The 17,964-nt window shown below is 39.0% G+C and overlaps 1 protein-coding gene across 1 annotated transcript in view; it reads right to left on the bottom strand.

Moving 5' to 3' along the window:
* INTS4 (integrator complex subunit 4) overlaps window positions 1–17,964 on the bottom strand; it is a 111,264-nt gene that overhangs the window by 63,293 nt on the left and 30,007 nt on the right. Inside the window, exons 5-7 of the mRNA XM_006077388.3 lie at window positions 5,366–5,551; window positions 4,657–4,707; window positions 783–871 (exon numbers count right to left, since the gene is read on the bottom strand). Of these exons, the coding sequence (XP_006077450.1) occupies window positions 783–871; window positions 4,657–4,707; window positions 5,366–5,551 (326 nt within the window). The remainder of the gene's footprint in view (window positions 1–782; window positions 872–4,656; window positions 4,708–5,365; window positions 5,552–17,964) is intronic.

The raw sequence follows: 17,964 nt of genomic DNA, 5'->3' as shown, positions 1-17,964 counted from the left end.
AAACATACTTACATATCTGGTCCTAAATGAAAAGACAATTTCCAAATAGTAGTTTTTTTTTGGGGAGTGAGAGGTCTATAGCTTTAGTAACTCATTCTGCTTTTCCAATTTCAATGTGTTTAATGAGGAAGAAAAAAACACTGCTTTTTCCTATAAAAGGAGTTCTTCTATAAAACAGAATAAATAATACCTATTTCTCCACCTCAAAGAATCACTAGAAAATAAATTATTTAATTATTGTGAAAAAAAATTTTTTTTTAACCAAACTGCACAGCTTATGGGATTCTAATTCCCTCGATCAGAGATTGAACCCAGGTCCCAGCAGTGAAAGTGCCAAGTCCTAACCACTGGACAACCAGGGAATTCCCTATGAAAATATTTTTAACCAGGGCAACAGTACATAAGGGATCATTATTCTCAAACTTACCTGGTATCTTTAGCTGACTTTTGTATTAACTAAAATGGGCTCCAAAGCATTTTAAAGACTTTTTTAAGGGGTGGGCAGAGGTGGAGGAGATAGCATTTGAGAACAGCCATCCATCTCTTCATCTATAGTTGAGGAAGCTGGGACCCAGAGAGGTGAAGTATCTTTCCTAACGTGTACAGAAAGTTCAAGGCAGAGCTGAAAGGCAAGGCCCAGGCATCCTCATTTTCAGGGTCCATGCTTTTTCCTATTCCACACTGCCTTCCAACATTCCTTTTCTGGAGGTAGGCTTTTAACATAGTGGGAGGAAAGAAAATGGCTTAGCAATGAACAAAAGCTGGCTGACACCCACACTGACCTTTCAGGATAGAGTTGACTGACAACCCAGATGAGCTGGACTGCAGCACTGCGCACTTGTTCATAGTCATCAGAGAGTAGTTTACAAGCCTGCAAACAAGGATTCCAGAAGTCTGTTAGTTCTATGTCCTCCCAGGTGATGTTCAAACTACTTTCAAAATGAAGATAAAGTGGCTGGACCAGGATGCCAATCAAAATATGTACATATGGTTGTTTTTTGTTTGTTTGTTTGTTTGTTGTACATATGGTTTTAACTTCTTCAACCTTTGCACAGTAAAAAATTGTTTTGTGTACCCTCCCACCCCATGTCTGAAAGGAGAACCACAGACTGACAGCCCAAAAGCCAACTAGAATAGCATCAATCCTAGCAAAGCTTGGTCCAACCCCACAGTGCTACCCTTACAGGCTCAAACACCAAAGATGAGTTTTTCCCCTATCTGTAAATTCAGAGCACAAATTTCTGACTGACAGTCCATCTGAAAACTCAAGCACTCTAAATAAATGTACAATTTTAATGCCAAATTAAATGTATAATTTGGCAGCTTTTGGCTAAACTGTCAAAAAGAGGCCAAATTTTCCTGTTTTACTTTGGTCTGAAATGGAATATCCCTACTCCACCCACAGTCATAGAACACCTTAGACTGCAACAACAGCCAGAACTACAGCTTTTGAAATTTTAAAATCTTATATTCCATGCTCTGACTATAACATGCTACTCTATCGGTTCTTCCAAGGTCATAACTTACCTATCATACCTGCTCTTCATCCCACTTGAGCTAACTATCTGTTTAAGCAAGGTCTCTCAACCTTGCTACTATCAACATTTTGGATTGGATAATTCTTTGTTGTGAGGGGCTGACCTGTGCGATACGTTTAGCAGCATCCCTGGGCCTCTAGCCATTAGACAGTCATAGTACTGCACCCTCTTCCTCTCCCCAGCAACTGCAATACTCAAAAATACCTCAAAAAAAAAAAAAAAAAAACTTCTACACTGAAGAATCAGTGCAGGAGATATGGGTTTGATCCCTGATCCAGTAAGATCCTACGTGCCACGGAGCCATGAAGTCCAGTGCACCACCACTATTGAGCCTGTGCTCTGGAGTCCAGGAGCCGCAAATACTGAAGCCCACAGGCCCTAAAGTCCGTGCTCTGCAACAAGAGAAGCCACTGCAATTAGAAGTCCGTGCACCGCAAGTAGCGAGTAGCACCTGCTCACTGCAACTAGAGAAAATTCCACACAGAAATGAAGGCCCAGCACAGCCAAAAATAAATAAATAAAATTATTAGAATAAAAAATACCTCCACACATCACCAAATATTCCCTGGGGGGCAAAATTACCTTGGTTGAAAACCACTGCTTTAATTCCATCTTTTCTCTCCAAATAAACCGCCTTCTCCTTGCTCTGTACTCTTTCCTACTTCGGTCTCCTGACAGCACTGCCTGCATCGTCACACAGGATCCCCTCAAGACTTGTGCTACAGCTGCTCCACGAACCTAAGACTCCTAAGGGCAGAAGAACACTGGCCAAGACCACACTCTCCAGGGGATGGGTAACTCATGATATCAAACCTTATTAGCTGTACTCTGAAATCCCTTACAGTCTGGCTTTCAACTTCCATTTCCAAGGCAGCTTTTCTTAACCTTCCCCTCAGGACTTCTATCCCACTACCAGCCATCAGGCGACCTGTGTATCTGAGAAAAATCAAGGTTATCATGCACAAACCCACTCAGCTACTCCGTACCAGTTACAAGCTCATTTATTCCTGTATTCTGCCACATCTTGTTTTCTCAATAGCTGAGGGAAAAGGGTCCTTTCTAGTTCCTAATCCTATTTTTGCTATGAATCCCATCACTTCCTCATATGACCATCCCTTACCATCCTCCAGAAAGATCTTCCTTGTGATTCTCTAAGTTAGCATCCTATTGCTTTACCTCACAGCAATACTCATATGCTATAACTGTGCTTGCTTATTTATTAATTGCCGTCTTATCTAAGAGAATGGGAAGGGCACAGGTCCCATCTATCATGCTTGGCATTACACAGCCAGCATTAGGTTCTCAATAACATCTGTTGATGAATCAGCTCATGAATCTGATTTTCTGCCTCAAGGAATTTACTCTATCATTTACTCCCCTTTGCCTCTTTCACCATAACACTTGCTGTCCTTGCTGTTTAGTTGCTAAGTCGCATCTGACTCTTTTGTGACCCCATGGCCTATAGCCCGCCAGGCTCCTCTGTCCATTGGGTTTCCTAGGCAAGAATACTGGAGTGGGTTACCATTTCCTTCTCCAGGGGATCTTCCCGACCCAGGGATCAAACCCAAGTTTCCTACATTGGCAGGCAGATTCTTTACCACTGAGTCACCAGGAAAGACCACCATAATACTAGCTCTCCCAAAACCCTAGCTCTCTCTCCAACATATAAATATACTTAGCAACTATCTTTAAAATACAACAACAACAAAAAAACCCTTAATCCTATGCTCCCTTCTGCCAACTTCCACCCCACTTTCCCATCAGTCAAGTTTCTTCACTCATAGTCAATAATCACCTTAAACTGGCTCACCTCAACAGACCCTGATCTGGCGCTCCCCAATCCCACCACTCTACTACAACTGCTCTCTTTAAAAACTCACTAATGGCCACTTTGTTGCTTAGCCCAATGACCAGATTTCAGCCCTATCCTAAATACCCTTTCACCAGCATTTTAACACTGCTGACTACAAGAATGCCCTCCTGCCTCTTCCGGAATATGCTTTTCCTCCTCCCCCATCAAGCTGTTCCTCAGTTCCATTCTAGGGCTCCTTCCTTAAATGTCTGGCCTTTCCTCTGGCTCCATCCTTCATTTCTTCTGATTTTCTTCCTCTCCCTGGATACTGATGACTCCAAATATCCACCTCCAGCTCTGATCTTTCCAGACCTGAAATCCTCCTCATGAGTATCCCATCAACCTCTCAAACTCAACATAATCAAAAGGGAACTCAGTATGGTAACTATTGCTGCCTCACATCTCAGAACCTCCCCCAGCATTCCACCCTCACTCTCTCGAGGCCCACAGCATCGCTTGCCTAATTAACCAACACAGTCTTAGGTCACTAAACACCTGAATCATCTGACTAACTCTTTTCCTCTGTATCTTTACAAGTTTCCTTTAATTATTTGGCTTCCCACACAGTTTTCCTATAGGTCACACCATCATAACCATTCTGAACTCATTCTACTTCATTTGTAAAAGAACATACTTGGTTTACACAGCAGTCATAGTGGCTGGGTTTATTATCAGCTACCACTAAAGGCTTAAAACCACTCGATAGGCTAACAAAAACTGGACTCTGAGCCTGGATTTAGACTTCTTTTCTCTGGATACATCCAATTATTCTACAAGAGTAACCGTAAGGCCTTTTAGTTAGGCACTCAATCAGCTTGTCCTAATGATACTATAACTTGATTGTGCTTTTCCTTAGCAATGCTACAATAATCATGTGATATCTTTTCATCTGATCCCATGGTCTTGGTCATCCTCCTCCAGAAATACTCCAGTTTCTCAAGCGTGGTGCCCAGAATTGACTTCAGGTTAACAGACATCAGCAAGACTACCATTGTTCTTACTCTGAACTCTGTTTTGTATACTCTGGGATTCATACTCAGCTACCAAAGTTCTCCTAAATGTCCTCCTCACACATACTAGTGCTATTCATTACACATCCCCCATTCTCTTCTTAGAATGTATGTTGTGGATACACCATGACAATTAATACTGCCACTGTTAGCCAGATGAAGCTCTATGTTTTCAAATTCTGACAACCACTGTAACCACTCTCAATTTCACCATACCTTCACCTCCCTCCTTTCAGACAGCAAGCATTTAAGGTACCTGATTGTAAATTGTTTGGTGTAACTTCAGTCCTCTTTCATGCAGCTGCAACTAGACAATAAAGATACAGTTTAAGTATTAGGGAGGTGAGGAGTCAATATTTCCAAAGTCTCCCCTCAATCTCACATATTTTTCCCCATCACATCCCACTTACATGGTTCCCTTTGGCCAAAGTCAGTGCTATATAAATACGAAATCTGAAACCTGGGCTTTTCTATAGAAACACTCAAATGCTTACTAAATCTAACCCATGGGCTGTCCCAAGAGGATACCAGGAAAAATATGAAATAATGGTAAGGAGGCTGAGGAAGATATGGTTGACACCATCTCTCCCTAAGGAGCACTCCTCCCCATAACTTTCACCTATACTCCTGAAATACAAGGGTACAACATGTACTTATTGTACCACAGTACCAAGTAACATCCCTCCCATGGACCTGGGATACAAGCTCTACCTTCCAGGTTTCAGAAATGCAGGTAAAAGCTACCAGAGAAGCCTACAAGATAAGCAACTGTTATAAAGGAATGTGTGTCTTTGAGTTCTGTAATGCCACCAACACCTTCCCGAAAGTGTGGATAACATGTATCCTGAGAGGATTCAGAATGTATCTATCCAAGGTGGCATTAGCCATTAACTTAAAAAAAAAATGAAAAAAGAAAAGTACAAATGAAAAAACGGACTCCATTTAGTTTCCATCATCATGTTTACCATGGCTTTTATAGCTGCTGTTCTGACACGTGGGTCCTGATCATTAAAGTAATCCCCTATAATCTTCTGAACATCTCTGACAGCTAGGCCTTCTGCATCTTTTGTGACATTTTTCTCCAAAGAACCAAGATTGCCAAGTAACTGCAGACACTTATTTCTTACACCATGAGAGGTATCTGTCAGGTGCTATGAAAAGAGAACAAAAGGACATGATTAAAATATCTTAAATATACACAAAAAGCAGAAACAAAAGCACTGCATCAACTTTAGGAATGACTTCAAATACTACATTCTCACTAGTCAGGTCTCATGTTTTCTTTTTTTATCTCTGGGGCGTGGGGGGGCAGGTTGTTTGTTTTGGTCATGCTGTGTAGTCTGTGGGATCTTAGTTCCTCAACCAAAGATTGAACCCAGGCTCCAGCAGTGAAAGTGGCAAATCCTAACCACTGGACTGCCAGTGAATTCCCTTCATGTTTTTTGAGCATATGTCTTCCAAAAAGAATCATGAGTCCTGAAGACTCCCAGTTATTCAACATCATACTCCCAACAGCAAGCACCTGGCCTTGGAAAGAATAGGTTACTTTAAATGTGACCCCTTAAACTGCATTTTATTTATTATCAAATCTAAAAACAGAACAAAAAATTTTAAATTTTAATATTCATACAGAAATATGCAAAAATATTAAATGTATAGTTCAATAAATTTTCACAAAACACACATAAATAAGCATCTAGATAAAGAAGTTAACATGAAAAACGCTCATGTCCCATCCCAGTAACTACTCTACCACCATCAAAAATAGCCACCATCACCAAAGCAATCTTGAGAAAAAAAACCCAAGTTGGAGGAATCATGCTCCCTGCCTTTAGACTACACTACAAAGCTCCCATAATCAAAACAGTATATTAATGGCACAAAAACAGTCACAGAGATCAAGGGAACAGAAGGGAGAGGCAAGAAATAAACACATAAACTTATGCTCAATTAATCTACAACAAAGGAAGAAAGAATATAAAATGGAGAAAGAACAGTCTCTTCAATAAGTGGTGCTGGGGAAACTGTACAGTTCAGTTCAGTTAAGTTCAGTCACTCAGTCATGTCCGACTCTTTGCAACCCCATGAACTGCAGCACACATGTAAAAGGATGAAATCAGAACATTTTCTCATACCATATACAAAAGTAAACTCAAAATGGATTAAAGACGTAAACATAAGACCAGAAACCATAAAACTCCCAGAAAAAAATACAGGCGGAACACTCTTTGACATAAATCACAGCTTTTGTTGTTGTTGTTGGATCTCTCTCTCCCAAGGCAAAGGAAACAAAAGCAACAATAAACAAATAGGACCCAACTAAACCTAAGAGCCTTTGCACAGCAAAGGAAACCACTGACAAAACAAAAAAAAAAAAAACAAGTAAATGGGAGAAAACATTTGTGAATAGTAAACAGTTTATATACCTCAATCTAAAAAACAAACAAACAAAAAACCCAAACAGCCTGATACAAACTGAGCAGAAGACCTGAATAGACATTTTTCCAAAGACCTACAAATGGCCAGTAGGCACATGAAAAGATGCTCAACATAGCTAACTATCAGAGACAAGCAAATCAAAACCATCATGAAATATCACCTCACATTTCTCAGAATGGCGATCATCAAAAAGAATACAAATAACAAATGTTAGCGAGGATGTGGATTAACAGGAACCCTTGTACACTGTTGGTGGGAATGAAAATTGGCACATTCACTATGGAAAACAGTATTTTTTCAAAAAATTAAAAATAGAACTACCATATGATCCAGTGATTCCATTCCTGGGTAAATAGCTGAAGAAAACAAAAACACATCTTGGAAAAGACACATGCATCCAATGTTCACAGCAGCATTAGTTACAAGAGCCAAGATACGGAAGCAATTCCAAGTGTCCATCAACAGAAAAATGGAAAAAGAAGACCCAGTGCATGTGTTTGTGTGCACACATATATACACACACAATGAATACACACAAACACATATACACACAATGGGATATTACTCAACTGTAAGAAAGAACAAAATTTTGCCATTTGCAACAACAACATGGATGATCTTCGAGGGTATTATGCTTAGTGAAATAAGTCACACAGAGAAAGACAAATACTGGATATTATTGCTTATAATAAAATCTTAAAAAAAAAAAAAATGAATATAACAAAATAGAAACAGACTTCCAGATACAGAGAGCAAATTAGTGGGAACCAATGGGAAGAAAAGGAGAAGCAAAATAGGAGTATGGGATTAAGAAGTATGAACTGCTATGTAAAAAATGAATAAGCTACAAAGATAAAGTGAAAGTGAAAGTGAAAGTTGCTCAGTCGTGTCTAACTTTTTGCGACCCCATGTACTATACAGTCCATGGAATTCTCCAGGCCAGGATACTGCAGTGGGTAGCCATTCTCTTCTCCAGTGGATCTTCCTGACCCAGGAATCAAACCGGGTCTCTTGCATTGCAGGTGAATTCATTACCAGGTGAGATACTAGGGAAACCATAGCTAATATAAGGATAACTAACAAAAGAAGGGGGACTTCCCAGGTGGGGCTACTGGTAAAGAACCTGCCTGTCAATGCAGGAGACATAAGAGATGCTGGTTCAATCCCTGGGTGGGGAAGATCCCTTGGAGGAGGGCATGGCAACCCACTTCAGTATTCTTGCCTAGGAAATCCCATGGACAGAGGAGCCTGGTGGGTTACAATCCATGGGGTTGCAAACAGTTGGACCCAACTGAAGCAACTTAGCACAAACATACACAATAGAAGCAGAAGAGATTAAGAAGAGGTGGCAAAAATACACAGAAGAACTTCACAAAAAAGGTCTTAATGACCTCCATAACCACTATTGTGCGGTCACACATCTAGAGCCAGACACCCTGGAGTGTGAAGTCAAGTGGGCCTTTGGAAGCATCACTACAAACAAAGCTAGTGGAGGTGATGGAATTTCAGCTGAGTTATTTCAAATTCTAAAAGATGATGCTGTAAAAGTGTTGCACTCAATATGCCAGCAAATTTGGAAAACTCAGCAGTGGCCACAGGACTGGAAAATGTCAATCTGCAATCCCAAAGAAAGGCAATGCCAAAGAATGCTCAAACTATCATACAACTGCACTCATTTCACACGCTAGGCAAGGTAATGTTCAAAATCCTTCAAGCTAGGCTTCAAAAGTATGTGAACCAAGAACCTCCAGATGTTCAAGGTGGATTTAGGAAAGGCACAAAAATTAGAGACCAAGTTGCCAATATCAGTTGGATGACAGAAAAAGCAAGGGAATTAAAAAAAAAAAATCTACTTCTGGTTCATTGACTACACTAAAGCCTTTGTGTGGATCACAACAAACTATGGAAAATTCTTAAAGAGATAGGAATACCAGATCACCTTACTTGTCTCCTGAGAAACCTGTATGCAGGACAAGAAGCAAGTTACGACTGGACATGGAACAATGGATTGGTTTAAAATTGGGAAAGAAATACATCAAGGCTGTATACTATCCCTTGCTTATTGAACTTATATGCAGAGTACATCATGCAAAATGCCAAGCTAGATGACTCACAAGCTGGAATCAAGATAGCCAGGAGAAATATTAACAAACTCAGATATGCAGATGATACCACTCTAATGGCAGAAAGTGAAGAGGAACTAAAGAGCCTCTTGATGAGGGTGAAAAAGGAGAGTGAAAAAGCTTGCTTAAAACTCACCTTTCAAAAAACTAAGATCATGGCATCCATCACTTTATGGCAAACAGAAGGGGGGAAAGTGAAAAAGGTAACAGATTTTATTTTCTTGGGCTCCAAAACCACTGTTGACAGTAACTGCAGCCATGAAATTAGAAGATGCTTGCTCCCTGGAAGAAAAGCTATGACAAACCTGCTGCTGCTGCTGCTTAGTCACTTCAGTCGTGTCTGACTCTGTGCAACCCCACAGACGGCAGCCCACCAGGATGCCCCGTCCCTGGGATTCTCCAGGCAAGAACACCAGAGTGGGTTGCCATATCCTTCTCCAATGCATTAAAGTGAAAAGTGAAAGGTGAAAGTGAAGTCGCTCAGTCGTGTCCAACCCTCAGCGACCCATGGACTGCAGCCTTCCAGGCTCCTCCATCCATGGGATTTTCCAGGCAAGAGTACTGGAGTGGGGTGCCATTGCCTTCTCCAATGACAAACCTAGACAGGATATTAAGAAGCAGAGACATTACTTTGCCAACAAAGGTCCCTATAGTCAAAGCTATGGTTTTTCCAGTAGTCATGTATGGATGTGAGAGTTGGACTATAAAGAAAGCTGAGTGCCAAAGAATTGATGCTTTTGAACTCTGGTGCTAGAGAAGACTCTTGAGAGTCCTTTGGACTGCAAGGAGATCCAACCAGTCCATCCTAAAGGAAATCACTCCTGAATATTCACTGGAAGGACTGATGCTGAAGCTGAAGCTCCAATACTTTGGCCACCTGATGCAAAGAGCTGACTCATTGGGAAAGACCCTGATGCTGGGAAAGACTGAGGGCAGGAGAAGGGTATGACATAGGAAGAGATGGTTGGATGGCATCACTGACTCAATGGACATGAGTTTGATCAAACTCTAGAAGATGGTGAAGGACAAGGAAGCCTGGCGTGCAGCAGTTCACATGGGGTCACAAATAGTCAGACACGACTTAGTGACTAAACAGCAACAACCAACTATAAAAATACTGAATCACTGTGTTGTATACCTGAAACTAATATAATACTGTAAATCAATTATAATACTGAGATAAACTAATGCAATATTAAAAAACAACTAAAGTAACCATTATCTTGACTTCTAACACAAAATTTTGCCTAGTTTTATAATTTGTAAAATCAAATAGTGCTACGCTTCCTTTTCTTACTATTATGTTGGTGAGAATCATCCACAGTATGGCATATAGCAATGGTTGATTCACTCTCATTACTATAAAGTATTCCATTTGTGTATACACCATAATCCATGTATCCTTTCTACTGTTGATAGATATTTGGGCTATTTCCAGTTTTGCATTATTCTAAATATAATGTTACTATAATTATTCTTGAATGTGGTTTTTTATATACTTTTTCACACATCTGTTGAATACATAGTTGGAAGTGAAATTGCTGGGTCACAGAAAACGTATATGTTCAGCTTAAGAAGATACTGCCAAATACTATTCCAAAGTGGTTGTACTAATTTAACTAATTTACACTTTCACCAGTCATATGTAAATGTTCCAGATATGATACACCTCTGTCAACACTTAGTACTGTCAATCTTTTTTTTAGCACTTCTCATCATTCCACTGCTACTGAAATAAACTATTTACATAATGCAGTAACAGGAACTGAAAAGACTTTAGTGAAATGACTAGTCTCAAAACTAGGCAAGAAATAATGTAAGAAGAAGTTGGGACATGTGCCAAAAAGCAAGAAAATATCAAGGACTAATTGAGTCAGATAAAAAAGACAAAGAAATCAATCTGTAGGAGTTCCCACTGTCAACATTTATATCAAAAGTAAACAATCAAACAAATCCAGAATGTAGGCTATTCGACAAGACCAACAATCTGGTTTCGTCAATAAAACTGTGGTATTTAAAGAAAAAAAAAATGGGGCACTGATATTGATTAAAAGAAATTTAAGAGACTCTCCAAATATATGCTAAATCAAAAAAAAAAAAACTATAAAAAGATATTTAATGCAGTTAAGAAAATTTTAATATGAATTGGTATGAGATGATGTGGAACAGGCTATATTAAAAAATATCAGTTATTATTAGTTAGAGATACATACTGAACTATGTATGATTTAAATAACATATCAGGGATTTACTTTAAAATATTACAGCAGATTACAACAGAAAGTGAGAGAAAAACAGATGAAAAAGACTGCAAGATAAATATAATTGTCAAATTTATACCAAAAACTGCAAAGAATAATTTGAAATTTTCCATATTATAAAATATATATAAATTGAAAAAAAAAGACCTAGCTTCAAATTTCAGTTCTGACTCCATATGTGTACCACTGATCAAGTCACTAGACCTCTCACGAGTCTAAGTTTCCTCATTTATAAAGAAGGGATAATAGTATTCCCTGGTGGTCCAGTGGTTAAGAATCTACCTTGCAATGCAAAGGACGTGGGTTCGATCCCTGGTCGGGGAACCAAGATCCCACACACCAAGGGGGAGTTAAGCCCGTGTACCACAACTACCAAGACTAGACGCCATAAGGATAGGTTCCACATGCAGCAACAAAAATATCCCACCTGCCTCAACTAAGACCCAACATAACCATATAAACAATTAAAAAAAAAAAAAAGAATCCATCTGTCAATGCAGGGGACATGGGTTTGATACCTGGTCCAGGAAGATTCCACATGCCGCAAGGCAACTAAGCCCATGCACTACAACCACTGAGTCTACACTCCAGGGCCCACACACCACAACTACCGAGCCCATGTGCCCTAACTACTGAAGCCTACACACTCTAGAGCCTGCATGTTGCAACTATGGAGCCTCCCAGAGTCCACGCTCTGCAACAAGAGAAGCCACCACAATGAGAAACCCACACACCACAACCAAAAGTAAGGAGTCGCGCGCCACAACTAGAGAACGCCTGAACACAACAATGAAAACCCAGTGCAGCCAAAATTAAATTAAAAAAACCCAGCCTGCTTAAGAAAAGGGAAGCAGGTGTGGGAAACGTGGCAAAAAAAAAGAAAATAGAGGTAAAAGTGGGCCACCTGGATGAAACAGGCCTGCTGATTTGGAATACACAAGCACGAATTTTCCAGTAATAGCTGTCTAACAAGGGGGCAATCTGTCTGGAAAGGTACTGAGCATCTGTTAATGGTTCACATCAGATGCTCTAGCAGAAGACTCCTGAACTAAATGGGACCTAGACATTCTCACAGAAGCTATGTTCTATGAGACGGCGGGCTGGGCAGGTAGGCTTACTCAGAGGAGAGAACAAAGGAGATCTAGTAAGCAAGTGCAGGTGCAGAGGGGTGGGGCTCTCACAGAGGGACTGTCTCCTTATAAAAACGACTCAGTAGAACATTTGAGATCAGAGTTAATTCATGTCTCCAAGTTATTTAGTTAAAGAAGTGTGAAACATAAACACTCTTAAGTGTTCATAATGCTCAAACTTATCCAACAAAATGACACACTGAAACTGAAAAGCTAAGAGACATTTCCAGATATGAAGCTGACAGTGACACTGTCACAGTTAAGACAGCAATGCTGTTTTTTTAAATAAACTATTTTTATTTAGTATGGAAGCATCATTTGTCCTAACTGAACTGTCAACTGAATCACCATCCCCTAGAAGGTTGCTACCATTATTACAAATACTTTATTTGATTTTCAAACAACAAACTAAAGTCTTCTAGTTCCTATTAAGGTAACCAAGGCAACACTGACGCATAACTAGCCTGTTACTGCACACTGAGTGTTAGCCTCAAAGAAACGGTAAATCTAAATCACACCCTTGGGGCAGCAATTAGTTTTATGATATCCTTCCCCCACAGGTCACTACTTACATCACAGATATCATCACTAATAGATGCCCAGTGCCTGCTCTGCAGATGATGCTATTTTGGTGCTTTACCTAGGCCATTAAAATACCATCATTTCTATATTCATGGAGTAAGCAAACCACATCCCCAATAAGACTAATCCACGTCAAAAATAAGCTAAACCAATCAGTTTAAAACTACTGTTAAAAGAATAAAAAATCAATGATTAAGTATGTCAAGAAAATCCAAGAATGAGGTTACATAAGACAAAAATAACTTACTGACTCATTCAGTTTCAATATGGATTTTTTTTCTTTCTTTTTTTTTGGGAGGGGCGTTGCTGAGCACCGCACAGCTTGTGATATCTTAGTAGCCAACCAGGGATTGAAGCTGGGCCACAACAGTGAAAGCAATGAGTTCTAACCACTGGACCATCAAGGAATTCCCATTAACATGGATTATTTTTAAGCACAGATAAAAATTTAACATACCAAACAATGGAAATTATTCTAAGAGACAACCTCTCCTAACAAAAGAACATATAATATTTGCTCAGGTAGTATTTGATAAATGTTAAAATGCTGCCATGTTTCTGTTGCCTGGAGAGCTTAATGTACTTTTGCCACAGAATTAAAGGAACAAAAAAGAAATACAGAGACCAGAAGAGATGAGATAGAAAAAGAGAAACAAAGAATTAAACTAGGCTTTAAGGAAGCCATATATACAAAAATGACCAGATATTTATTCCCTAGAAAAATCTTCATGAATAAGAAACAAAGTAGAAGACCTCCAATTTCAGTTATGCAGATTCTACAGAAGAAAAGACTTAGTAATTTCCTGGCCAAATTTAAATCTCATCATCTATCAAATGAGGATTAGCTGTACAATAGCTCAGCTGGTGAACAATCTGCCTGCAATGCAGGAGACCCTCGTTCGACTCCTGGGTCAGGAAGATTCCCTGGAGAAAGGATAGGCTACCCACTCCAGAATTCTTAGGCTTCCTTAGTGGCTCAGACAGTAAAGAATCTGCCTGCAATGTGGGAGACCTGGGTTCGATCCTTGGGTTAGGAAGATCCGTGGAGGAGGGCACAGCAACCCACTCCAGTATTCTTGCCTGGAGGATCCCATGGACAGAGGAGCCTGGTGGGCTACACTCCATGGGGTTGCAAAGAGTTGAATACAACTGAGCAACTAAGCATAACACAGCACACAGTACCTCAAAGGATTACTGACAGAATAATAATTACTGACAGAGATGAATTTTGAGATGTTAAGAATACCCAAAATCATGACTTTCTTCCTACTATGAAACAAAAAATATGACAGATTGATATTTTGTATTTTAAAAATATACAAATGAACAATATGAACTTCAAAAAATAATAAGGATAGAACAGATTATATTTTGAATAAATTAGGAGATTGATAAGAAGGGAGGGAGGGAAAGAGAGGGAAAGAAAACTTTCTTACAATAGCATGCCAAGTAAAAAATAGAGATGGAATAACAGCATCAGAATATCACCATTTTGCAATAATCAGAGTTATAAATGACTCAGCAAGATTTATTAATAGTTGCTAAAATAGAGAATAAAAGTTTGATGGGGAAGAGGACATTTACATTATCTCAAAGTATCTCCCCACAAATTACTCATTAATCACAGGAGGAAATAACAACTCTATAATGAAAAACCTGGCAGACACTACCTTAACCACGTATCAAAGTTAACACCAATAATGAGTCAGACCTCACGTGTGCCTTATGATATGATGCACCGAGAAGGACACAGTATTATTTATGTATTATTCCCACCAAAACGTGTAATTTGAATCTAAACAGAGGATATACCAGATAAACCCAGGCTGAAAGACATTCTAGGGATTTACTGGTGGTCCAGCGGTTAAGAATCCACCTTGCAATGCAAGGGAGACCAGTTTGATTCCTGGTCTGGCAAGATCTTACATGCTCTGCAGCAGCTAAGCCTGTGTGTCACAACTACTGACTTTGCCCTCTAGAGCCTGAAAGCTGCAACTGGAGAAAGCCCACAGGCAGCAACGAAGACCCAGTGCAGCCAAAACTTAAAAAAAAAAAAAAAAGACATTCTATAAAGTAAACAGCCTATACTCTTCAAGTTAAGGCCATGAAAGACAAAGATAGCCTGAGAGACTGTTCCAGATTAAAGAAAACAGGGACATGAAAACTAAATGCAACATGTGATTCTGGACCAGAAAAGAAAAATTTATATAAAATATAATATAAAAGACAATAGGTAGAATTTGAATAAAGTCTAATACTACTACAGATTAGCATTATATCAAAGTTAAATTTCCTGGGAATTTCCTGGCAGTCCAGTATAGGATTCCATGTTTCCACTGCAGGGCACATGAGTTCAATCCCTGGTTGGGGAACTAAGATCTCACAGATCGCACAGTCAAAAAAACAAACAGACAAAATCCAGAGTTAAATTTCCTGATTTTGAAAACTAGGTTTATAAAAATGATTTCCTCCTTCTTAAGAAATAAAAAGTTAAGTATTTAGTGGAAAAGAAGTGTAATGTCTGCAATTTGCTCTTAAATGGTTCGGTAAAATATATAGAGAGTGAAAGTGAAAGTTGCTCAGTCCTGTCCAACTCTTTGCGACCCCATGGACTATACAGTCCTTGGAATTCTCCAGGCCAGAACACTGGAGTGGGTAGCCTTTCCCTTCTCCAGGGGATCTTCCCAACTCAGGGATCGAACCCAGGTCTCCCTCATTGCAGGCAGATTCTTTACCAACTGAGCTATCAGGTAAGCCCCCAACATAGAGAGAGAATGATAAAGCAAATGCGGGAGAATGCTAATGATTGATGAATCAAAAAGAAGGGTATATGGAAATCTCTTGTACTATTTTCTTAATTTTTTTTAGTAAGTTTGAAATTGTTGGGTTATTTGGACTTTGTCCCATATCCAACCTAATGCTTTCCCAGAATTCTCTGAGTGAAAGGCACCACCATCTAATCTGGCACATAAGCTGGAAACGGGAAATATCCTCAGCAATTCCTTCACCGTCACTCCATGCTCAACCAGTTATCAAGTCCTGCCAATCTTACTTCCTAAATATTTCTCAAATCTATCCATATCTTTCCATCTTTCCATCACTTTAATTCAAACTACTATAACCTTTCATGTAGGTTACTACAATAACATCCTTTACTATCTGAGCCATAAGGGAAGCCCAGTGCAATAACATCCTAACTGGCTTCTTATCCAATAAGTTCTCTAGAACATATCTGGCTTTTCTTAAAATGTCTCTGATAGAATCAGTGGAGAAATGCTGCTTCTCTTCTACTTCTTAGGAAAATCTGTGAAGAATTGGTATGAAATTCTTATTTAAAATGTTTGATTCAAAGCCATGTGGGCCTGAGCTTCTCTTTGTAGGTAAGTTTTTGTTTTTTTTCATTACTAATTTAATTACTTGTTATAAGCATATTTGGATTGTCTACTCCCTGAGATAGTTTTCACAGTTTGTATCTTTGTAGGATTAGTAGGAATTTGTGCATTTTACATAAGTTATCTAATTTATTGGCATAAAATTGTTCATAGTATTTTTTTATAATCCTTTTCATTTCTGTCAGGTCAGCAGAAATAGCCTCTTTTCATTTATAATTCTAGTACTTTGAACCTTCTTTTTTTCCTTTCAAAAATAAAGGTTTCTCAATTTTGTTGATCTTTACAAAGAACAAGCTTTTGATTCTTTGATTTTTCTCTACAGTTTTTCTACTCTTGATTTCATTAATTTCCACTCTAGTCTTTCTTATTTCCTTCCTTCTGCATGCTTTTATATTTAATATGTTCTTCTTTATCCAGCATCTTAGATAAAAGAATAAGGTACTGGAATGAGATCTTTCTTCTTTTTTACTATGGATACTAATTGCTATAAATGTACCTCTAAGCATGCAGTAGCTGCAGCCCAATTTTGGTACACAGGGTCTTCATTCATTCACCTCAAAGTATTTTCTAATTTACCTGCTGATTTCCTCTCTGACTCATTGGTTAAATAGGAGCATGTTGTTTAATTTCCACATATTTGTGGTTTTAGTTGGAAACATACTCTGCATTATTTCTATTAAAAGGGGGAATGTTATTTTAAGGTGAATCATATCTCAAAGATCACTGTATGACAAAAATCACAGACAAAATAGCATTAGGCAAGAGAAACAGTAACTATAGCTATGAATCATAGACAGTCTTTATTTACTTGAATTTGCAAAAGCTTGTGGCAGATATGCCATTTCCAAATAGTTCAAATTTCTACCCAGTTATGATCCTCTACAAATGGTGAAGAAACGCACAAAAAATCCATATGAAAAACTAGAAAAGAACATGAAAAGTTCATTCCCAAGACAGAACCAGAGATCAAATTGCCAACATTCATTGGATCATCAAAAAAGCAAGAGAGTTCCAGAAAAAACATCCACTTTATTGACTATGCCAAAGCCTTTGACTGTGTCGATAACAACAAACTGTGGAAAATTCTTAAAGAGATGGGAATACCAAACCATCTGACCAGTTTCCTGAGAAATCTGTATTCAGGTCAAGAAGCAACAGTTAGAACTGGACATGGAACAACAGATTGGTTCCAAATAGAAAAAGGAGTACGTCAAGACTGTATATTGTCACCCTGCTTATTTAACTTCTATGCAGAGTACATCATGAGAAATGCCAGGCTAGATGAAGCACAAGCTGGAATCAAGGGTGCCAGGAGAAATATCAATAACCTCAGATATGCAGATGATACCCCCCTTATGGCAAGAAGTGAAGAACAACTAAAGAGCCTCTTGATCAAAGTGAAAGAAGAGAGTGAAAAAGTTGGCTTAAAACTCAACATTCAGAAAACTAGGATCATGGCATCTGGTCCCATCACTTCATGGCAAATAGATAGGGAAGTAATGGAAACAGTGAGAGTCTTTATTTTTGGGGGCTCCAAAATCACTGCAGATGGTGATTGCAGCCATGAAATTAAAAGACGCTTGCTCCTTGGAAGAAAAGCTATGACCAACCTAGACAGCATATTAAAAAGCAGAGAC

This window comes from Bubalus bubalis, chromosome 5 (assembly GCF_019923935.1).
Source record: "Bubalus bubalis isolate 160015118507 breed Murrah chromosome 5, NDDB_SH_1, whole genome shotgun sequence".
In the NCBI taxonomy this organism is placed as follows: Eukaryota; Metazoa; Chordata; class Mammalia; order Artiodactyla; family Bovidae; genus Bubalus; species Bubalus bubalis.
Note: the sequence above shows the minus strand (reverse complement) of the source record. Positions and strands in the feature narration are given on the sequence as shown.